This window comes from Alnus glutinosa, chromosome 2, assembly GCF_958979055.1.
Source record: "Alnus glutinosa chromosome 2, dhAlnGlut1.1, whole genome shotgun sequence".
NCBI lineage: Eukaryota > Viridiplantae > Streptophyta > Magnoliopsida > Fagales > Betulaceae > Alnus > Alnus glutinosa.
Window position 1 is genome coordinate 31,417,152 of NC_084887.1, and position 24,666 is coordinate 31,441,817.

Consider the following 24,666-nt stretch of genomic DNA (forward strand, 5'->3'; position numbering starts at 1 on the left):
CGGTAAGTTGGAGTGATCGCCTGAATTTATCGAAAAGTTAAAAATTTAACCTAACGCAGAAAATCAAAGGAAAGTTAGAGAAAACAACAACTTTTCCCATATTGCCAAACAGTGGCGGAACAAGAATTTGTTGACAATGGGCAAGATTAAAAGATAAAATTGAAAAAAAGAAAATTAATTAAAAATGATAAAGAATATAAATTTTATTAAAAGTCATTTTAATTAATGTGAGAGTTCACGTTTAACACATGGCTACATGCATGTAGCCATAACCCATCAATCGGGTTATGAAACTTCATTCTTGTATTGGATAAGCCCTTTTTCTTTTTTCCCCTTTATCAAATAAGTTGAAAATTTTACTTTTTTTTTTTTTTTTCTTCCCAAGTTATAAGTTAAGGGTAGGCTTCGTTAACCGTAAAAGATTACAAAGCGGAGGCCGGGGAATTGGGCCCTAATCCGAGCTACAAAACTTAGAGATAGCAGCATGGATGATGGGCTTTAAGCCAATTACATATCTGTCAAAGGTGGGCCAAAAGACTGAAACAGAACAACTGATTGTGAGGCCCGGAAGGAAATTTCAAGTACAAAGCTCCAACTTGCAAGCAGCTGGTTGAAATTAATTAATTAATTTTTTTTTTTAAAAAAAACACTTCTCAAAACAAACTCCACCTTTTTCTTAAGAGATAAATATATTTTATAGCATTATCTATGTCTAAAAATTATAATATAACTTAATTGGCACATACAAAAGCACATTTAGTACTCAATGTTAAAGAAGCTTGGCTGTTAGTTCTTCTGTGTTTAATGTGGTGTATTTGGTGGGAGCGAAATGCGCGACTCTTTGAAAATATAGAGACATCAATGGTCGAGATTCAAAAGTATTTGTTTAAAACTTTATATATTTAGATAACGCCTCATTATTGCTTGAATGTTTTTATTTATGTAGACTTTTTAAATTTATTATTTGTTCTATCATTTTAGGGGTACTATTGTATATTGGGAAAACTTCAATTTACTCCCATAAAGTTGTCACCGATTTGCAATTCAACCACCAATGTTTCAATTTTGTTAATTGCACCTCATTAAGTTTCAAAAATTTTCAATCCACCCCATTCCATCCAATTGAGCCGTCTGAAGAAACGGAAGTGGACCCACGTGAGTGGCACATGCGATTTTTTGTCCAAAGTTGACAAAAATACCCTTACTGAAACGACAGCGTTTTGCCAAAACACTACTGTTTTATTAAGGGCATTTTTGGTAAGTCAGGACAATTTCGTTAATTCAGACGGATCAATTGGACGGATTGGCTGAATTGAAAATTTTTGAAACTTTATAGGGTGCAATTGACGAAATTGAAACATTGGTGGTTGAATTGCAAATCGGTGACAACTTCATGGGGGTAAATTGAAGTTTTCCCTTGTATATTTCTTGTGTACTATAATTGCATCCCTCTGCTCTTTTAATGAATTGATTTGAAATTACTTATAAAAAAAGATATGTAAAAAAAAAAAAAACATCAATTCAATTTGTGCCAATCATTTAAAAAAAAAAAGGGGAAAAGAGAGACTCAAGCTTATTTTAAAAAATCTAAGATATGGAAAACAGATCTAACAAATCTTCTTCTGTTTTTTATTTTTTTCAATCATCCATTTCTATTTAGAAAATAACAAAATGTTAAGAGTTAGAGTTTACAACAAGCAACAGAAAAGGTTGGCCTCTTTGGGAGGCAGCTAGGCACTTTTTTCTTGTGACTTTTGAGGGGTAGAAAAGTTTAGAAAGAAAGGAAACTTTATATTTTTTTTTTTTTAAAAAAAAAAAAAGAAAAAAGAAGAAGAAGAAGAAGAAGAAAGAAAAAAAAAAAAGAAAAAAAGAAAAGGAAACGTTGTATAAGGATGGAGGCATGCATGAGCTGAGATTTTCTTATTCTTCTCTAGTAAGTAGGTAGAGAAGGGAGGCGAGTCTAAATATAGAGTAATTCTAGACGTTGTATTCATGTCTTTTTTGTGTTGCTTTAAAAATAATGTAATTTTTAAAATCATTATTTGATTTATAATAAATCACTATTAAATTTTGATCAAATGATAATTTTAAAAGCTATATCAGTTTTTAAAATACATAAAAAAAGACATGGGTGAGTAATGCTATAAGTCATTTTTATGTCTATTAAATAATGAGATGTCTTTTAAAATCACCACTAGACGCTTCTGATTGATGAGTAATTCTATAAATCACTATTTTGTCACTCTTGTGTCAAAGAATGATGTGGTTTTTAAAATCACTACTTGATCAAAATTAAACAGTGATCAATCACAAGCTCAATGGTGATTTTAAAAGTCATATCATTTTTGGAGGGACACAAGATTGACAAAAGAGTGACTTATAGCATTACTCGTGATTAATCACTATTAAATTTTGATCAAATTGTGATTTTAAAAATCATTTCATTTTTGGAGTAACACATGAGAGACTTCCAGAAGTACTTGATCATATGCTTGGCGTTTGCAAGCCCTTGTAAGAATAAACCATCTTGTTAACGTATTGATTGAATTTTGATGGTTTATTTAGGGAAAATTTATTTATGTTCCGTTTGTTTCGACGTAAAATATTTTTGACGAAATCATTTTTCAGGAAAATGATTTTTTTGAAAATATTTTTCAGCGTTTGACTTGCCCGAAAAAAATCACTAATAGCAAAAAACAGAGTCCTGCAACGTCTGGTCACCGTCGCTGGATTCCGACCAAATTTGTCGGCATCTAGTCTAATACGGCCAGATTCGGATTGTATTGGCCGGAATTTGGCCTAATATGGCCAAACTCTAGTTGTATGGTCGGAATCTGGCCAAATTCGATTGGTTTCGCTAGATTCAGCTAGACGTCGCTGTATTTCGATAGAAATTTTCAGATTTTGGCACCAACCAGCTACCGGATTCTGGCGATGGTCGACTGCTTGAGTGTGAAGGTTGACCGCGTCGTTTAAAAGAGAGTTGACTGCAAAAATGATTTATACTTTTAAAAAGCATAAATCATTTTCTGAAATTAACTAAGCATTTTTTGTCAAACAGAAATCATTTTTTGGTTGACTATTATTTTCGCCCCTACCAAATACTGAAAAATGCCAAAATTATTTTTTAAAAAACCATTTTACGTCGAAACAAACGGAGCATTAGTTGAAAATATTTCAATATATTTTTCCACAGTAACTAAAAACCAATTGGAAATTGCTTATAATTATTAGATAAATACCGTTGCCAATAAGAGGAGTGATTGTTGTGCACTACTCTAGAGACATAGGGTGGGTCCCACGTGGGACTCACGTGGTGAAACCCACCACACGAGACTCATCACATGTTTTTAAGACTTTACACAACAGTTGCACAATTGTTGTGTAATAATCATTTTTCTTAGAGAAAGGGGATGATAATCGCTATAGGAAAGGAAAGTTGGGACAAGTTAAGAGAAATGGCGGCCGAGAGGCTGAGGGGGAAGGGAAACTGGTTTCCTTTATGAGGATGGATGGTGATATGGTTTGGAGAGAGGGTGGTGCCGGCGGAGGAGATAAATTTCATAAAATAATTTTTACTCTTTAATCATAAGCGTGAAATTTATTTTCTTTCTTAAAATGACAAATTTATTATTGACTCAAAAATGATTTTTTGTTGACAAATTTTAAGAAAAAAAAAAAAAAACTTAAAATTTAGTCGGTGGCATTTGGCTCAACAAGTGTTTTGACTAATTGCTCTCAGTCGCTTTAAAAAAACCAAAAAGAAAAAGAAAAAGAAAAACTACTGTCACGCGCGTGCCGAGAGGTGTGTGGTCTTTGGTCCGGTTCTTAATAGAACCGGTTGGGTATAATCTGGAGAGCGATTGACCATATTACTGTTCCTTTTCTGTATCGCCTTCAATGGTGACGAAAGCCAAAGCCAAAACCAAAACCAAAACCAACTGAGCCAAAACTGAACGGCGCTGTTGTTAGGGTTTACTACGCGTACCCAATCCTTTAACGTCATCGTATAAGCCGTTGCTTCCAATTGGTGCGTAGGCTCTATGATTTCATGCCTAATCTCTGCAGCTTTCCTTTTTGAATTTGCTTCTCTGTTTGTTTGTTTGTTTCAATTTTATCGTATTACTGTTTCATTTTTTAGGATTCGCAGCTCAATTGTTGGATTATGTCTTTTCGATCTTTATGTTTTGATTTCTAGGTTTTTGAATATTCTTTTGATTAATGTTTTTAGGATTAATGTTTTGTTTCTTATTTTTTAGTTCTGTTGCTTTTGAAGATTAATGTTTCTAAATCGTTTTTTTTCGTAAGCAACGGAACTGCGGGCAAGGTTTTTACGATTTGCATTCTGTGTAGAAAGAATTCGAAGGTCCATTTTTTTTTTCCTCTGGTCTAAAATAAGGAAAATATAGCTGAGATATTGAACTTCAGGCTCAGTGGAGTGGGGTTTTTGGATTTTTTTTTTCTTCCCATTTCATTGATTTCTTGGTAATTTCTGTTTTAGGGTTCTGGTATTTGTTTTCATTCGGGAGTCCTCATTAGTTGTTGACTTCTTTTGTCACAGGAATGGGATGGTGACGCTTCCAATTGACCGTTATTGCTGAGAATTATAAATTGTCTCGGTTCTGCAAGTGTGGGTGGATATATATTTCATAACCAATAATGGAGATACAGACTTGTGGCAAACCAATTGATTCTTTGCTAGAAAAAGTTCTCTGTATGAACATTCTTTCTTCTGATTACTTCAAAGAGCTTTACCGGTTGAAGACATACCATGAGGTGATAGATGAAATTTATAATCAAGTTGATCACGTGGAACCATGGATGACTGGAAACTGCCGTGGTCCTTCAACAGCATTCTGTCTTCTTTATAAGTTTTTTACTATGAAACTCACTGTCAAACAAATGCATGGCCTCTTAAAGCACCCAGATTCTCCTTACATTAGAGCAGTAAGTAGAGCCTTTTCGTATCTATATTTCACTTGTCTTGGTTTAGATTAGTCAAAGAATTGACAGTACTACTTATAAAAAAAAACTTGATAAAAACTTATCAAAAAGAATTGATGGTACTGAATGATTTGCATGCCTATATGCCAACGTGATATATGCATCTTTGGAGTGTCATTTGAATATGAGGAAGACTATCTAGCTAAGAAATATATTCTCTAGATTTTGGTCACATTTGTATTTTTTAACAGTATCTATCATCTACATAAATTACTAGGAAATATGCATGCACTTGTTTTGACATCTATTTAATGTGGGTTATATAAAATCTGAAGATGCTTTTTGACTAATTGTTTAGAATGTGTGATCTATGTTTGTGATTCTAGAGGACTCATTTAGGTATTGTTTTTTTTTGCAATAATGAATGCTTTTTCTGTGGGATTTTATTAGTAATGAAACTTTAATATATATTTGTTGTTGTGGTAGTGAATTGTTCTTGTTAACAGGGATGGCTGTATTTTGGTCATGGTACATATAGTTCTTTGTGGTTATTGAAATCCTGATTGCAATAGAAGGTTCATGCAAGCATGGTAAGACTTGCTTATATAGGCAGAAATAGAAATAGATTTGCAGAAGGAAAGAAGGCATACTTTCCACACAACAACACTCCTAGTGCTACTAGCAGTCCACCAACAAGAAAACAAGTCAACTATATGGCTAGGTATAACCCAAGACAGTCCAAAGAGACAAAAATTAACCATGTTTGTTTGTTTGTTTTTTTATTTATTTTAAAAATGTGGTTACTATGGGCTATGGTTTTAAGATTATGATTTTTAAGACCTCAATAGCAGTTTAACGAGGGTGATGGTGTTTAGATGGGGTTCTGGTTGTAGTTTAAAGGAAGAAAGAAGTGCACGAAAGTAACCCCAAGGGGTTGGCTCAAGTGGTAAGGGTCTTGGTCTTTGTGGTAGTCCCTTGAGGTCTATGATTCGAATCCTCTTGGATGCAAACAATTCCTTGGGGTTAGCCTGGCGGTGAAGCTAGAGTATTATTCAATCTATATGGAGGGGGCGCTTTACACGGGCCCCAGGTTTGCCTGACAATGGTGGGTACATGAAGTGGCTTTGCCTTGGAGGGATTCCTTGTCATCAAAAAAAGAAGTGCAGGAAATTATTGTAGAGGGAGTGATGCAAGAGCAATGTAAATTTCTTTAAAAAACACTAAAGTTGTTAGAAAAATGAGAGACCTTAAGTATAGTAGGATTATACAAAGGGTTCACCTAAAGAATACATGCAGAATTCAGATGGTCTATGAAATCTAAAAGAGAATAAAATTGGGTGCTTCCAGAAGCAAGCATCTACGTATACAATGATTACAAAAATAAAGAAATTAAGCTGGGTCATTCAAAGCTTAAGACCAGTAAAGGTCCTGTTGTTCTTCTCCCTCTAAAGAGTCCCCAGTGTGCATAGAAGAGTAGCATTACAGGCTGGTTCATTACTATGCCCTCTCAACCTACCATTCCAACTAAAAACACATCAATAACCTTCAAATGCATTACTTATCAAAAAATAACCTTCAAATGCATTGACTTATCAATAAAAAAAAAAAAATAACCTTCAAATGCATTGTCCACTGAACTCCAAATAAAGCAATAGGTGTTCAACTGATTCTTCACTAGACTTGCTCATACAACACCAATTAACAAGAATCATATTCCTTTTAATGAGATATCTAGAGTCAAAATCTTCAACTATGCACAATTCCAAGCTAAAAAAAAAGGCCACCTAAGGGATTTTAACAACAATCTTCTCTTGGATTTTGCTTTGCCGTTTGCTTTTCCAAGGAAACAACACCTGATTAGAAAAGCCTGATAAATGTATGGCTAGGATTTTCTTTGATAAGTAAGCGAATTATCATCAAAAAGCGCAAAGCGCAACCCAGGTACACATAAAGTATGCAAGAGAAACGCCTAATTAAGAGAAGAAAAAAGAACAAGGAAATCATTAAAGCTAATCACTAAAGGAGCTAAATACGCAGCTGTCCAAGAAAAAAAAAAAGAATAAAAGAAGAAGGTCTTGAGCTCCTCTAATGTCCTTTCTTGGTCCTCAAAATTTATATGATTTCGTTCCCTCCACAAGCACCACTAAGGGAGTTAAGTGCACAGCTGTCCAAGAAAAAAGAGAATAAAAGAAGGCGGCCTTGAGCTCCTCTAACGTCTTGGTCATCGAAACTTCTATCATTTCGTTTCCTTCACAGGCACCACAAAAGACAAGAAGGCACCATCTTCCATGTAACAACACTTTGGGAGTGTCCACATTTCCACCAGCAAGCGAATAAATCAACCATCCTATGAGGCATAACCCAAGACAACTCAAAGTAGTTGAAGATGATCTACAGACTTCCCATTCGTAAGATTAGATGGGGAAGAAGAAAATTTATGACTAGGATTAGAATTAATTTAGAGCTATGATTCAATTTTACTTGGATTTTAGGGTTCTATTCTCTTAGAAATAGAGGTTATGACACGCTAGACACTTGAGTTTGTGTTCTATATAAAGTTACCTTTGGCTTCTAGGTTCTTTTGAGAACCTAGGGTTCTTGCTTCTCTAAGCACCATAAGAGGCTCTTTGTTTGTTTTCCTATAGAAACATAACATTGTCTTCGCTATCATTTTCTTTGCATCTTTTTGATAAGTAGGTTTCATGAATACTAGAACCACTATTCCATGTCCTATGCTCTTGTTCTGAAAACTTTTAGATGCCTCATCTGTTTGTGCTTTAAAGTTAGGATCAATTTTATATTCTTCCTGGTATTGTAGCTAATTTTTTTTTTTTAGACTAATAATTTATTGAAAAGAAAGGGGCATTGTAGCTAATGTTATGATATTTATTATTTTCATGTACATCATATGTTAATATAGTGCTTACAGTTCATCTTAGCTTTGAGCTTGATATGCCCTATAATATCTGGGACTGATATGTCAAATGTTGGTTGCAGATTGGATTCCTGTACTTGAGATATGCTGCAGATCCAAAGACATTATGGAGTTGGTTTGATCCATATGTTAAAGACGAAGAGGTATTGAAAGGTGTTATGCTGCTTTTATCTTTTTTTTTTTATAAGTAAGAATTCATTAAAAAGCGCAGAGGGGCGCAATCCTAGTACACAGGAAGTATACAAAGAAGCCCCTAATTAGAGAACCGAAACGAACAAGAAAGTAAAAAATTAGCGTACGGCATACTACCCAAGCTATGCGTTGACACCCAAAGATATAACATATTAAACACATTTCTACAAAGAGCCCCAACCTGAACCTCCACATCCTCAAAAAGCCTAGAATTTCTCTCACACCACAAGCCCCACAAAACACAAAGAGGAATCTGCTTCAAAATACCGTGAACACGACCACGACCCAGCAAAGTGCCCCAAGCACTCAATAAATCCAAGACACTACTAGGCATAACCCACTCCACCCCAAACAAACTATAAAAGAAACTCCAAACAACCTGAGCCATGTCCAATGGAGAAGAAGGTAATCAACGGATTCCCCATGCTTTTTACACATAACACACCACTCAACCACCACAATACCACGCCTTCGTAAGTTGTTATGAGTTAAAATCTTTCCTAAAGCTGCTGTCCATACAAAGAACGCAACCCGCTTCGGAGCTTTAACACGCCATATACCCTTCCAAGGAAAAGAAGCCGCCTTGTGACAAACTAAAGCTTTATAGAAAGTCTTCACTTCAAAATTCCTCCTCTTGGAAAGAATCCACACCGCCCTATCAACCTCCCCATGCCGAACCCGAGTAGAGTATAACTGTTCGAAGAAGGACATCACCATTTCCAACTCCCAATCCTGAGCATTGCGCGTAAAGAGAACATTCCAATGAGCCACACCTCCTACCATAGACAAATTATCCACCACCCAAGCATCAGGAGAACGCGCAATAGTATACAAAGTTGGAAAAAAGAGCTTGAGAGGCCTGTTCCCACACCATAAATCATCCTAGAAGCGAATATGGGACCCATCACCCACCTCAAAACGCAAAAACTTGGCAACATTATCCCACCCCCTTCGAATAAACTTCCAAACACTGACACCATAAGGCCCCGTCACCGGTAAAGAACACCAACCTCCCCTCACACTCCCATACTTCACCTCAATCACCGATCTCCACATGCTGCTTTTATCTATTGGCATATGGTATTTTAGTATTTCATATTTCATTAGAATTTGAAGAAGTGTCTTAACTTTCTAAAATGGTAACTCTTGAAAAGGATATCTTGTTCAAGCTTTAGTTCTTGGGAAACAACAATACATTCATGATTTTGAGAAGAAAAAAAGAAAATTTTAAAGCATGATTAGACAAGGGTATAGATAATAGTTGTTAAACGCAGGGCAGATATTGACCCATTATAGGTCTTGGGTCACTAGCTCAACAATTGTGTTATCAGTCGAACCATAGGGTCATTTAAATAATAACTAATAATTAAGAATACCTATAAAAGTAGGAAAAATTGAAAAATCATTTTAAAAAATCAAAGTAATATTTTTATAACATATGCTTAACGTATTCATAACAAATTGTGTTGAGCCCCCATGGCAAGGTTTTCAATGCCTTAAGAAGAGGTTAGTCTTTTTAGTTATCCTTAATGTAAATCCTCACCTTGAGACTTTTTGATAAGTTCAAAAGGGAAGCAAGATTGTTTCAGCTCTAGTTCTAGCTTAAACCTTGACTATCTATATGAAATATTTGCATTGGATTTAAGGAAGCATGAAGCTTTAGAGAGAAAATGGTGTGGCATATATATGACATGCTTTTACCAGCTTTTTAGACTTATTACAAGATGCACCTAGAAATAAATGTGCCTTTACAGTGTATTGGACTTTTTAAGCTGATAGTTTGCTTTTAGAGTCAGGCAAGCCTTTTTTTTTTTTTTTTTTTGACAATGCTCCTGCAGAGTAGGTACGTGTGCCAAATGCTACAAAGGGTAAGTGATAGACTTGTCTCAGGTACATGTGCCGAATGCTACATGGATGAGTGATAGACTTGTCTCATTTTTAAACTAGGGATGAAGGCACTTCTCTAAATCATCAATGCAGTAGGATTATCTGTGATTATATATATTCTAATGTTCCTTGTATAGAAGGAGATTAAGAAATTTTAGAATTTCTAAGTGTGAGATAACTATATTTTGTGGTTGTTGGCTGTATACTGTATAGTCATCTACCATTGGGCGCCAATACCATTGAGTTTTAGGGTAGTTATTAAGAAGGCTAGTTTGAGAAGTTCGGAGAATTTGAATGAATGGTTCTTGGACCAAATGACATTCCCATCTCCTGATTCATAAGGGTCAAAGGACGAAATAATTGGGTTTAATCCCTAACGTTTAAGTTGTATTTGTCACCTTTTAAAAAAAGAATTTTGGAGGATTTGGGTTTTGATAATAAAGCAATAAATAACCAAAACATTTCTAGAAATTTACTTTTTCCCCTTTGATTTTTTTTCTAATGTGGCTGAAACAATATTCTTCCCTCAACCTTTCTTCTTGTTTAACTCATCAAAAAAACAATATGCGGTTAATTTTCCCACCGAAACTGCTATGCTAGTAAGAGGGACCTACAGGGAAATCCATTTTTGAGCTTCAAACTTGTAGTCGTGTTGATTTTGCAGTTTTTCTGAAGGCCATCTGCATTAAGTCTCCACTTTCTCTTTCATGTTCCTTATTGTTGGGAACTGCAACAATACGCTTCGTAGATCTAAGTATTTAATATTTTAGGAAAACATGTTAGATTATTTTATTTGACTAGAAATTAAATAAATAAATTCTTATTTGAGAACCTGATTAATTTTCGCCTTTGTGCCTGAGTAACTTGCTAGTTTTAAGTCTTCAATCCTAAGTCTTAACCTTAAATTATAAACTTCAAAGATGCTCTGGCTCATGTGCTGGACTAGTTTGAATTCAACTAAAAATAGCCCCTTTGTAATATGTTCAATTAGCGCTCAAGGCTTCCACTACGTTATCTTTGGGCTGTAAGTGTTAGTTGATCTTATCCTTACTCAAATTCAATGGAATTAGTTATTTTTCTTAATATAATCCTTGTCCATTTATAATAGAATCATGATATTGTACTTCAGGAATTCTCTCCTGGATCCAATGGAAGAATGACCACGATGGGTGTATATGTTCGTGATTTGCTTCTTGGACAGGTTAGGTGTGCTTAATATTTGAAATATCATTGTGCCTGCTTCAGCACTTTCTTCTCTACTCTTGTTTGACTTTTCCCTCCCTGATTTGAGCATTGGTTAATAATATCCCAAATTCATAAATAATAACTTTTTTTTTTGAAGCCCAAATTCATAAATAATAAATTACTTTGCATACCAGTATATTTAATCACTTGATATTGGAATTCGTGAAAATAAATTCTTAAAAGAGAAAGTAAGGAGAACACAATAGTTAGTATTTATAGTTGAACCTAGATCTTTTCATCTTTAGATAGATTCTTCTAGAATCCTGATGTGCCAGAAAATTCCGAAAACAGATACAATGCGGCTCCTATGTTTTAATGTAACAGCTTAATGAGGTGCTATAGATGTCTGCGGGCATAAGTCCAACCTTCTTCTCCTACAAATAATTGGTAAAAGAACGAGCTTAATAGAGCAAGATGTGGCTGCCTTCTTTTCCTCTTTGCATGAAAAGTATCAGGAGAGTTTCTCTGCGAGTCTCATGCCAAAGAGAGAGAATTGATCTGCACTCCTGTGAGGTCTTATAAAATAAGGTTATAAAATGAATTGAAATAAATTTTAGAGTATTTGTCTTTGATATTCTCCCTTGCAAGTTTTTGCGTACCATCTGAACAGAATCATGGCTTGTCTTCATTTCCAATTTGGTGGAAAAGTGACTTAACACTCCGTGCTTTTGCAGTACTACTTTGATACCCTTTTTCCCCGCATCCCTGTTCCTGTACTGCGCCAAGTTGTAGCTAATCTTGAGAAGTTGAACCTCCCCTCCAAGCATTGTGGTGTAACTGGGGATACCAACCGGCATGGATCTGATGACACTGCTCGTCGGCCACCCTCTGTCAAAGCTGCACTTTCTGTCTCTTTTGGTCAGCGTGCTCCTCATCGTGCTTCTACCAGGGACTCATCACCTGTTCGTCGTACCATACCACCGGCCCCTCTTGATAGAGCCAGCAGTGATGATCTACAAAGATCTCCTCGGAGCCATCGCAGCCAGAGTCGTGAATACTCTGATAGAGATTATTCAGACAGGGATCGAGACAGAGATAGAGACAGGGATCGAGACCGTTATCGGAATCGAGAAAGAGAAAGGGATCTGGAGCAGGATCGAGAAAGGGACAAGGATCGGGTTCGAGATCGAGAAAGGGATAGAGACAGGGAGAGGGACAGAGTCAGGGATAGAGATAGGGACCGGGAGAGGGACAGAGAGCGGAGTTATGATTATGATCGAAGGTCCAAATATGCAGAGAGGGAAAGCAGAAGGGAGCATGAGAGGAGCAGCCGTGATGATGGTAGGCATTATAATAGTAGGAGTAGAAGTAGGAGCAGGAGCAGAAGTCAGAGCTTGCAAGCTGGCATTGCACAGACCGGTCGTCCTTCAAGTCCACAAAGAGATGGGAGCAAGGAGAAGACATCGGTATCTAGCAATTTGGCTAAACTTAAGGATCTCTACGGTGATTTAGGCAATCAAACAGGCGATGCTAGCATGGTAAGGATTCCTACGAGGGATAATGGTGGTGAAGAAGTAATTAGACTCGGTGGTTCTACTTGGAAATAGTGCGAAGTGGTTCTCATGCAATTCCTGTGTATCAGATGTGTCATTGAAGTCTTTAAGGAGGACAGCTCCTTGTGTTTGGATCAACAAAGCAAACGCCTTCATGACTTGGTTCTCTCTCTTTCTCTCTCTCTTTTCGAGTAGATGTAGATTGATGGATACCAGCCATGTATTCCATGTGTGCTTTTGCAAGGCTGGATGTACATTAGATGTTATTCAGTTTTTGTTTTGGGTACTGCTTACATTCTATTTAATGCTTCATAATTGGATAATTGTTTTGGAGTCTTCTGTGGAACATGTAATACTATATCTAACTGATTAAATTGTGGAAGACTACTTTTGACTCTCATATTCGTGTTTGGATTTTGTTTAATTTTTATTCTTTAGTACTAAGCATCCCTAAGGCTAACCTGGGAAGCCCAACGGCCAACCGGCGATGTAGAATGGAACATTTCAAAAGAGCCTATGTCAAAGCTGGAACTGGAATAGATGAATGGTGGGTTTAAGTGCAAGGCTTTGTAAGTTTCAACAAGGAGCTGTTTTGCCGCGAATCCCATCTTTTCTGGAATGAAATTGTCCGAGTAATCAAATAAGCGATCTCTAATTCTATTCTAGACTCTGGATATTACCGTGTAACGGTAGATTAATATGCTACATGTTAATCAATTTTTTAAAATTAATGTGACTTTTAAAATAACTAGTAGATTTACGATAAATCACTCTTAAATTTTGATTCAACAGTAATTTTAAAAGCTATATCGTTTTTAAAAAGACACAACAAAGACATACAACATTACTCATTACGGTTAAGTATGAACACAGTATTTGTTGCAATTATTGTAGGTTACCATCATCAGGGCGACACATTTTAAACACCAGTAGAGATGTAAAAGTAAAACATATAATAATATTGTTTTTCATACTCATTTATCACATTCATTTTATACCGGTATACGTGACCTATTTTAAGTAATTTTTTTTTAAAAGCGGCCGACATGAAAATAAAACAGAATCCTTTTTTTTTTGTTTTTTTTTTTTTCAAACTACACTGCTTGCAATGGAAGTTTTCTTTGAACTGAAAAAGAAAATAACTCAGCCCACCAGTTAGGTTGTACTGACTTAGTTATCTTGATGTTCCTTGAGAAGAGGAATATTGATAATGGAAAGTAAAGAGGACTGCTTTTCAAAGCATCGACCCACATAACAAAAGAGAATAGGTTTGTATGGCCATACCCATGCTCATACGACGATTTGAACAAGTTAGGAGGGTGTCAAATAAAATGAAAAGAATATATCAAAACCAATTTTGGAGCTTGGCATACGAGAAGAAGAATGTTATACAAGGTGCCGCTTCAGGTAAGAAGTGCAAGCAAGATTAGGAATTCTACAGTCCCACTAGATCTCCACTATAAATACTACCACATTGATGGATTGTGTCAATCAATCCCTGAAGATTCGAATGACAAGAAACTTGGGAGGCAAGTCTGTCGCATAGCTTCAATCTTCTCCTGTAATATCAGAAACATTATAACGCACATTTTTTGATAAAAGAACTTTGGGTAGCTTCAAAAAATAGGCCTACAAAAGGAAAAAGCAGGCCACCTGTTGAACTTTAGGCAGACCGAATGCCTTGCTACTCGCACTTGATAGAGTGGTATATGTGACGGACAAAAAATAAGGCAGCACGGAAACCGACAGCCCCGAGCATGAGAAAGAAACCGTAGCAAATGCAAGCCATGTACCCAAAGAAGAACGAGGTTTGCATGAAACCTGACATATCTGATCGTGCATAGTAGTAATACAAGCAGTAGCCATAGATGAACAAGCCAGTTGATCCACCACAAAGGAAAGACCTGATTACATAAGTATATAGAAGTCAAACACAACCCCTAACAGGAAAATCTATCTGAATTGGATCATTTATTGCTCTCCGGGTTCCATTTGCATTCAAATGATTTCAAGTGTACAATTATAGAAAGAGGTAAACTACAAGCAGATCTTTTTAAAGATCCAAGCTTAATCAGTAGAACAAAATATATATATATCCAAACTGTGACTGAAGGAAATAGATCTCATACAAATAAAAATAGGATTTGGACTAGATGCTTTACAAAAAAATAACAACATATGTGCTATAGTTTTTAACGGTCCAGATTTAATTCTAAATATTTTATGAGAGAGAGATAATGGAGTTAAATCTGAATTATTGAAAAAACCACAGTACATTTGCTATAGTTTATTTACAGCACCTAACCCAAATCTTTAAAAATACATGCAACACACCCCCCCCCCCCTACCCCCCCCCCCTTCTCCACATTTTACTTCCTAAAATGCATACGCACTAGACCACCAAATTGTATTCGTTACAAGGTAAACACACACTGAAAGGTTTTGGACAGTGCCTATGCTACTACCTGGACTAGGGCAATTGAGCTGAAAGACCGGTCAACATGTAAACTTCTATGCAAACACATTATAAAAGCGACACTAAATTTTTAGTTTTAGCCTAAATGTCACCACCTAACTATTGATGAGCCTACCTAAGTAACTTTCGTTATAAGAAAATAGGCAGTAAAATCTGAAAAGTTTAACAAGCAGCATTGCTGCATGCAACAGAACACATGGATTGAGAATGAAAACACCTAACAAACAGCATGTACCAAAGCTAGGAGATATTTTGTGCTACACACAGAAGCCTGGAAAAGAAAATAATACCTCCACCACCACTCATGGTCTTCGGCAGCAAGTTGAAAATACGTCAACGCCACAGTTATAAATGCAGTGACAATCAAGAGAATGATGAAAACTATAAACAGAATGCTGTAAATGGTGTAGATCCGGTGACCCCATACACTAGCAAATATGTAGTAGAGCTCAATATAGATAGCACTGAAAGGCAAAAACCCTGCCATTGCCATCTGAGGAAGGGTTTTACGATACCAAGGCAATGATGGGATCTCCCTAGGAAATTTTGCTGTGCGACATGGAGCTTGAAACTCAGCCTTGCTATTCTTTCCAGCAATCCCACCCAATACTAATAAAGGTGAAGTTACAAGAGTCCATATAAGAAAAATCACCACAATTGTTCCAAATGGCAATGCTGCAGTGGAACTGTAAGCAATTGCAACAGTATTAAGAAAGCAGAACGTGAGAAACAGTGGTCCACAGAACAAGCTTCCAGTCAATAACAAATTTCTCACCTGTCATGCCAAAAACCATAACTGTTAAATGTAGCATTTTTCCAACTGAGGCTTCTAGTTTCCACAAGAACAGCACCATTGAATAATGTTTCACTCAAGAAAATAATAACCATATGTAATTGGAATTTAAATTATGCATATAAGATTGAAGACTATGCTAATTTTCAGATATTTCTAATCAAGAAAAACAAGGAATTCAAATCAATTCAAGTTGGAAAATAGTATTAATAAGTTACAGAGCTTAGTCAAATAGGAAAATATGAAGGCTTCTAAATTTTAACTTTTACTCAGCCCCTTTATCCAATTTTTACATGAACTGAAATGCACGCCAAGGACTATATTACTAGACCAACATTTGGAAAAATATGGAGAGAGGAAGGGAGCGAGCGATCAGCATCAGGGAATCAGATTCTAGTCAGAATGGATTTTAGCATTTTGAGGATTTCTTTTTTAAATGGAAACAATTTTGCGCTATTTCTCTAGCAGCAATGACCAAAAACATAAGGCCCATTTATCACCCCACAAATCTGATGGCCTTTTTTCAGCATTTTGTATAGTTTTCAATGAACAAATCCAAAAAAAAATTGTGAATGAAGCAATCCAGGAATCACAATTATCATGATAACACAATAAAAGTTAGTACATTTCATGAGCTGCAGAAACGACTTAATGGCTCCAGCTTTTCTTAAAGGTCCTATTCAAGATTATAGATCTGCACATTAAATATGCAGGGTCAATCAAATTCATGGGACACACAAACAGGACATAAGATTATTCATCCCCTTCTCTCACCCTTAAAAAGCATTAATGTCAAATCCAGGCACATGGTTTTGTAAGAAGGCATTTTAAATCAAGACTCAAAACCTCCAAGCGACTTGTGTTTGGGATAAATATCATGAAACTAACTAAAATCACTATTCAAGACATGTCACTACAAAGGAGTCCCAATAATATGAACCTCAAAATGGACCACCTATAAAATGATCAATAAAAGGGACAAGAAAACAAATAATCCATGAATACATACCCAGTTGTTTCCTTCTAGCTGGCAATAGAAAGAGGCTGCAGTATAGCCCGCAATCCCAGATGTAAGTGCATAAATGACGACAAGAGCCGTGAACAGAGCTCCGCGATTATAAGGATAAAATACACCAACTAGTGCAAGCATAAAAATGAAAATTGCACTGAAAACAAGTGCACATAGACAACATTACCAGATTGCTTAAAAAGAAGTTAAAAACAAGCCTAATTGCACTAAACCTTTAAGAATAGAACTTCTTCAAAAGCATGCTTACAGAGTAAATAGCTGGGTGCCAGAACCAAGCGATGCTGCAAACAATGACTTGTACTTTGGATACCTGAATACATCACCATGAATGTACTTCCAACCAGTTTCCTCTTGGTCATCAGCTGCCTCCTCATCATGAGCATACCTTATACAAATAAAAGCATAGACATTACCTTAAACAATGAAATGTTTGACCCCCGTACTAATTAACAGTTAGGAGGCGGTTCTTACTTGACAAAATCATTCTTTAGGACTCGCATGAGAATCGTGGCAAGGAATCCAGTTAAGAGGAGAACAGTCACACATGAATTTATTATTGAAAACCAATGGATTTCCAAGTGATGAGGCATCGAAGAAGATTGTGAGTACTTCTCCATCCTCTTCTCGAATGGAATATGTGTTTCCTTCCATTTGACTGAGTATGTCAATTCCAAATCAACTTCTTTGTCCTCTGTCAGGTCCACAAGGGCATCTGGATCACTTTTTGCACTAACCTCAATAACACGATCCTTATTGTAAAAGACCTCGAAATGAAGATGCTTAGAGAGGTAATACTTGTACTCGCTGGGGTCATCTTTTCCTTCCTTGTCAAATTTTCCTAAGAAACCCCATATGGGCAAGTCGTCATAGTACATTTGGAAGTAGTAGTCCTTTGAAACTGCAGTCCGAAATTGAGAAACTTCTTCCTGTGTCAGGTTCTTTTTGCAAACACTCTCAGATTCTTTGTCTTTTCGGAATTCGAGTTTGTAGGGGGCAACAACTAATCGATCCCCATTCAGCACTTCCCCAAGAGCTTCTGTCTTTTCTTGCAGAGGACCTGCAACCACACCCAACAACAGAAAAAATAAATAAGAAAGGAAAATTCCATATTGGAATTAGAGCATTTGGATGAGGAGAAACATGAATATGCACAAACCTGGTAAACAGAAGGGGAGATCAAAATAACGGTATGTCTCGCTGTTGCATTAAATACCAAAGAATAACATAACAACGTCAGCCAGTGATGAGTAAGAAGCTACGATGAAATCTGAAACCAGCTAACACGATACTCTCAAAATTATCTCCCAAAGATTAAAATAAACATTAAAAAGTATTCAGTTTCACTTGATGAACCAAAACTCCAAATTGATTATGATCTACCTTACATTATCATGATCCTAGTTTCCTACATATAGATGGGATCCCATACTTTATTCCATTAATCAAACATGTATGAAGGCTGAAGCAAAAGAATGGGGAAAAAATGAGTGAGAATGATCCAACGTCAGGATAAACCTTTCAAAACCCAAAACCTCAATCTACTAAACAAAATGCGTAACCAATTGAGAACGTGTATTTAGGCATCATTTCCTCAACATTTTGGAGAACTAGTTGCTTTCAAAAGCAAAAATTGGTTACCGTGTTGTTTCCCCCCTTGAAATCTCCAAAATACTAGGCATTACAGTGTAGTTAGTTCTACTCATAATAAAATATTAATCTACTCAACGGATCTTCTACAGAAATTCGCCTATTTCAGGTTCCATCATTAAATTGGAAACTTAACAGCACAAAACGCCGAGCTTCCAATTTTCTTTCTTTCCATTTCCTAGCAACCAAACAGAGTTCATGTAACTCAAAACACAACCAAATCGCCGTATCCACTATTCATTCTAAGGCTCTATGGATTGCACAGAACCGAAGCAGTGACACGAAAATTCAGAATCCCCATCCCTAATTCCACGGTTCGGTTGTTGTACACGCAAGACGCATTTGGAATTGAATTCGAATTCGATACCCCAAAAAGGCAAGAATTTTAATTTCCACGGAACTAATATCCCAAAAAGCAATTTTCAATTCAATTGTCTGGTTTTGTGCGATCAAGTCCAAATCCTCGCGGGAAATGAAATCCTAAACCGAATCCAATTCAGTGCGAATCGAATCATAGAAAACAAAAAATGAAGAAGTTGATTGAATATACCTGGGATTGTGGAAGGGTCCCACCTTGTTAGCGTAGAGAGGGACGTCGTCCCCTCTTTTGTAACGGTGATCGGACGCGTCGGATCTCACGTGGGTCAGGCTGCAGAGGATCACAATGGCCGCAACCAAACACGCCATTACCTTGTCCATTGAGAGTCAGAGAGAATGGCCGAGTCTGCTATGTGCAAAAGCAAAACCGGGATTGAAGTTTAATGATAAAGTGGGTGAGGGGAAACATTTTTGAGGTTGGATTTCCCACGCGCCTTTTTGTTGAGTGGAAACCACTCTTCATAGCGGGTGGTCGGGGACTCGGGGTGGATAAGTAAAGAGGTAAGGAAAATGACCGGCGTATTAAAGAGGTAACTGGATCTGTCGGTTAGCGAAGATTAAAAAAAAAAAAAAGGAAAATTGCACCGTTGGTCCCTGTGGTATGCCATAATTATTTTTTACTCCCTATGATTTAAAAAATTACTGGGAGGTCCTCGTGGTAGACAATAATTGCAAATCGATCCCTGGCGTCAAATTCTGTTAAATTTTTTAACAGATTCTGTCAAATGCCACGTCAGCGACACGTGTCGCCATCTTATGGCGACACGTGTCCATCTTAATAAAAAAAAATATAAATTTATTAAAAAAAAAAAATACTTAAAAAAAAAAAAAAAATCAAAAATCAAAAAAAAAAAAAAACTGAACGGTTGGCCACCCATTTGGGGGTGGCGCGCATTTTTTTTTTTAAAGTATTTTTATTTTTTTTTTAAAGTATTTTTATTTTTTTTTTTATTAAGATGGACACATGTCGCCATAAGATGGCGACACGTGTCGCTGACGTGGCATTTGACGGAATCTGTTAAAAAATTTAACAGAATCTGACGCCAGGGATCGATTTGTAATTATTGTCTACCACGAGGATCTCTCAGTAATTTTTTAAACCACAGGGAGTAAAAAATAATTATGGAATACCACAGGGACCAACGGTGCAATTTTCCCTAAAAAAAAATTATAGGTATTAATGAGTTATTGTTAACTCTATCTAACCTTACTTACAAAAAAAAAAAAAAAAAACCTCTATCTAACATTTATAAGATATTAATGATATATATAAGATATTAATGATATTATTGAAACTTTTTTAAGATTATTTTTGTCTTTTTATTGGCTTTAGAAAAAAAATAATGACATTTTTTAATAGTTTAAAGGAAAACTTTAGCACAATTGATAATTTGATATGCATATTGACAAGAGAAATGATTGACTATACACTCTCGTCCCACTCATATCCTACCATTGTCTATATGGACTAATAATATTGTTAAAAAAATCAAGGTTCTACTACACTCTCTCTACTATCTCTCACATTATTGGTCTATATAAACAAGGGTAAGATAGGAGTGGAATAAGAGTGTATAGCCAAGCATTTCTCTTGTCAATATGCATATCAAACTATCAATTGTGTCAAAGTTTTCCCTTAAACTACTAAAAAATGCCAATGTTTCCCCTAAAACCAACAAAAAGACAAAAATAACCTTAAAAAAGTTTCAATAAAATAAATATATCCTTATAAATTCGAGAAAAAAAAACTAAACCTAAAAGAAAAAAATAAAAAAAGATTTTTTTGAAATATGGAAAACAGTTTTTTTTTTCAAAAAAAAAAAAAAAAAAAAAAGGAGGAGAAAAATGAAAATCTAAAGGTGACCCAAATTGAAAATTATATAAAACAAAATATTAAAAAATATATATAAAAAAAGAATTAAAAACCTTGGTTTTTATTTTTTAAAAAAACATTTAATTTTTTATTTTTTTAAACAAATAATAATTTTTTTTTTATTTTGTTTTTATATAATTGTATGAAAGTGTAATTTTGTCATTAGGGGACATTAACATTATTTGGTAGTTTTGGGAGAACTTTGACATAATTGATAGTTTGCAAGCACATTAACAATTGGGAGATACCCTGATAGTTTAAGAGGGTACGTATACTTCTCCCCCCTCCCCTCCACCCACATAAACCTTTAAAGTACTGAAACATGACATTGGTACCACTCAAGAGGCAGGTATATCTATTATTTAATTAACAACTATTCTATTATCTTGACAAGGTATTGTCATTCTATTATTAGATTTTCTTTTTCTTTTTTAATAAAACTTTATTTAAGGATGAATCGACAATTTCACATTAACATAATATGATAGTAATATAGTATATAACGTTACTCATAATATTTAGAAAGAATTGGAATCCTATCTGTCTGAAGTTTTAGAAATGAGATGAGTGAATATGGGGTTTGAAGTGTGGGACCAATATGCTTGCTATCATGAGCCATGCATCCCTTTCTCATTTTCAGCTCGAATTACTTGAAATTCGGGTAAAGAATTATAAGAGATGAAAATCATATAGAATTAAGGATTTATTGTAGCTATCAATCCAAAATTATATGATTTATTTGTAATGCTTTCTAAATTACAAATGTAATCCATCCAAATTTAAGAATAATTTGTAATGTGAGCATAACGTCTAAATTTGTGTATCATAATTAACAAATTAATGGATAAGGTGAGTGGATGCCTCGGTATTTGCTGCTTTTCGCTTTGGGAATGAAGAGAACGACGATGTTGAAGAAACAAAGCTAGCCCAAGTATGTTCATATAATATTAGGCTGTTGTACTTGATAGTTGCTTTAACTTGAGTTTTTTTTGACTTTGTGGGTAGAGATTCTTTATCTCTACTCACTACTATGGCCTTCGGCCAGTGCTTCCGCCTTTAGAGCGATGTTAACACCTTCTGTTGTATTTGTTGTACTGTTGTATTTGTGCAGACCTTTTGGTCTCTTGTAATCTCGTGTAATCCTTTTGAGACTTTTTTCAAGTAATGAAGGTAACGTTCTTAAAAAAAAAAAAAAAAAAAAAAAAAAAAAAAAAGCTAGCCCAAGTAATCTAATCTTGCAATTTTGAACAAGTATTTTTTTTAGATGCAATTTTGAACAAGTTGATTGCACCAACAGTCAACAGATATTCAAGAGCAAGTCCGTGTTGGAGACACCAATTTTAACTAGCTGGAGGCTAATTGAGCCTTAGAAGTTAGAAGTCGTCCCTCAAGCTGTCACCACCTGTCTGGCAAACTGATCACGGTGGTATTGTCCCTTCCAAAAGTATTTTTAGTAAACTCATTAAAATAATTTTTTAAAAATAGTCTAAACTAAATCCCTATTTTGTGAAAATAAAAATAAAAATAGTGAGTTAAAAGTATTCATCACAAGTGGAAAAATGATAGAATAACAACTATTGCACAACTTGTGTGGGTCCTACCCACGGGCGGAGCCAGCCCCCTAACTTTGGAGCAGTGCTAATCCGGAAACTTTGCTTCAGCCAAGTATTACCCCTAACTTTGGGGGTTAAATTGAAAAAAAAAATTTTGAGGAGGCCAAAATTAAAAAAAAATAACAAAATTTGGGATAAATTTTTTTTTTTTTTTTTTTTTTGGGGAGAACCTTGGAGCTTGGGGGGACAGGCCCCCCCAAGCCCCTTAGTAGCTCCGCCCCTGGTCCCACCCCAATGTGTCTTGGGGTAGTGCACAAGTTGCGTACTAGTAATGCATCAATCATTTCCCTTATTAGTGAGCATTATTCACTCACCAAACAATAAAAAACTATTTTTTTTTTTTTTTAATTTATCTCTCATGCGTCACACACAACCTCCATTTTGAAAAAGATTATTTAAATGGAATATGATAGTGGATAGCTAAAATAGTGACGCTGTTAATGGTGCTTTAAAAATGTGGATAGCTATAATAGAGAAAAAGATGTTTTTAGGTATTTTGACAAGTAAAATTTAGTGAGGATACTAAGAATGATCTAATCGAATTAAGAAGGAATCATAATCGTGATTTGACCACATTTTCATTGCATGTTTCATTGGAATCTCCATAAATTTAGACATTACATTATAAAAGAGTTCATATGAAACTCACACACTTAAATAAATTTTGGGCTGCTTTAAAAATGTGAATGGCTATAATAGAGAAAAGTAGTTTTTAGCTATTTTTAACAGTAAAATTTGGTGAGAATACTAAAAATGTTCTAATCCAATTAAGAAGGTACCAGAATCATGATTTGACCACATTTTCATGGCATGCTTTATTGGAATCTCCATAAATTTAGACAGTACATTATAAAAGAGTTCATATCAAACTCACATAAATAAATTTTGGATTATTTGGTCACCTATTCAGACAAATAAGTCCTGTGTAACATTTTTTACATGTGCTATTCAAATTGCTAGTATCCATATTTTGCTAGTCATGGGCTAGACAGTTACGTTTGGTAAATAACTATACTTTCTCTTAAAAAATTAACTTCATTTTTTTCTATTACCAAACAATTTTAATTTATTTTATTTTATTTTTTACTTTGGCCCCATTTGAAAATCTCCCTTCCCCTTCTTCTAATTAGGATTTTTTTTAAAAAAAAAATTGAAAAATATGATTGATGTGATATAAAGTTGAAATAATTTATATGAAAAAGTGAAAAAAAAAAAATTGTATTGTTGTGAGTTTTTTATTTAAAAAGTAATAAAAAACTGTTGATGTGATATAAAAAGTTAAAAAAGTTAAAAATATTTTGAAGTTGATATTTTTTTGGAGAAGTAAAAATAAGAGAATGAGAGGGGAAGAAAAATTTCAAACGGGATCAAATTTATCTCATAACCCAAAAAAAAAAAAAAAAAAACCAAAATTTCTTTCTACTTTATATCAAATCAATCAACTCGATTCTTTCTCTTTCTCAAAATTCTTTACCAAATACAACCGTATCCAAGACTACTAACAAGAGTAATGCTGCCATTCGTATACTAGTTGAAGCACAATGGAGACCCAAGTGTACGGAGAGGTATACAGTAAGGGCGGAATTACATAGAAGACTGCTATCAAAATTTTAAAATTCTCTCTCTCTCTCTCTCTCTCTCTCTCTATCTCTCTATATATATATATGAGATAGACGCTTCAAAATTAAGTTTTTACCTCCTATTTATTTATTTATTTTAAATTTTACTCTCTCCCTAAAATTTTAGTTCCGCCCTGCATTAAACAAGACAAGATTCTGATCGAGTTGGTGCTAACCATTTAGCAAGTGGTACCATTAATTCTGTAAATAGCTAGGGTGAGGCATTATGCACGGATTGTTACTAGAATGCATTTACGGATCAACATCAAGGACGATTTAAGCAAGCTACAAACTGAAAGCATGCGCCCTACAATGTGGGGCGACATCGCAAGGGCAAGAGTGTGATCGAGGGCAGGCCGCAACGTGCTGCGAGAAGGCTATATATATGTCTCACATCCCTTACCTAAACCGTAGCTTAGCGCCTTAGCCCGTAGGTTAGCCCATGATGATGGACTTTGATTGTGCACCTAGGTTAATTAGCTTAGTAAAATGGTTCAAGGCCAATAAATGCGTTAATAAATTTTTTAATTTTAATGTTGAA

The 24,666-nt window shown here is 35.3% G+C and overlaps 2 protein-coding genes across 2 annotated transcripts; one reads left to right on the top strand and one right to left on the bottom strand.

The window, feature by feature from the left end:
* Nucleotides 1-3,846: 3,846 nt before the first annotated feature.
* Nucleotides 3,847-13,096, top strand: LOC133859458 (pre-mRNA splicing factor SR-like 1). Its single transcript, XM_062294867.1, has 5 exons — nt 3,847-4,030; nt 4,562-4,947; nt 7,942-8,022; nt 11,088-11,159; nt 11,878-13,096. The coding sequence occupies exons 2-5, from the start codon at nt 4,660-4,662 to the stop codon at nt 12,748-12,750; spliced, it is 1,314 nt and encodes a 437-aa protein (XP_062150851.1). The 5' UTR covers nt 3,847-4,030; nt 4,562-4,659; the 3' UTR covers nt 12,751-13,096.
* A 943-nt stretch (nt 13,097-14,039) lies between these two features.
* On the bottom strand, nt 14,040-19,415 carry LOC133859459 (transmembrane 9 superfamily member 2). The gene is made up of 8 exons (XM_062294868.1): nt 19,193-19,415; nt 18,152-18,192; nt 17,467-18,052; nt 17,243-17,380; nt 16,975-17,131; nt 15,463-15,947; nt 14,350-14,600; nt 14,040-14,255 (listed from the first exon to the last, which is right to left on the bottom strand). Exons 1-7 carry the CDS (start codon nt 19,339-19,341, stop codon nt 14,381-14,383), a joined length of 1,776 nt encoding a protein of 591 aa, XP_062150852.1. The 5' UTR covers nt 19,342-19,415; the 3' UTR covers nt 14,040-14,255; nt 14,350-14,380.
* Nucleotides 19,416-24,666: the final 5,251 nt, after the last annotated feature.

Excerpts from the sequence above, each read along its gene's own strand:
- LOC133859458 (XM_062294867.1), top strand. The coding sequence starts at position 4,660 with ATGGAGATACAGACTTGTGGCAAACCAATTGATTCTTTGCTAGAAAAA. Across the intron at positions 8,023-11,087 it reads CATATGTTAAAGACGAAGAG|GAATTCTCTCCTGGATCCAA; the intron begins GTATTGAAAGGT and ends ATTGTACTTCAG. Across the intron at positions 11,160-11,877 it reads GTGATTTGCTTCTTGGACAG|TACTACTTTGATACCCTTTT; the intron begins GTTAGGTGTGCT and ends GTGCTTTTGCAG.
- LOC133859459 (XM_062294868.1), bottom strand. The coding sequence starts at position 19,341 with ATGGACAAGGTAATGGCGTGTTTGGTTGCGGCCATTGTGATCCTCTGC. Across the intron at positions 17,132-17,242 it reads GGCACCCAGCTATTTACTCT|TGCAATTTTCATTTTTATGC; the intron begins GTAAGCATGCTT and ends ACTTGTTTTCAG. Across the intron at positions 14,601-15,462 it reads GACCATGAGTGGTGGTGGAG|GTCTTTCCTTTGTGGTGGAT; the intron begins GTATTATTTTCT and ends TTATGTAATCAG.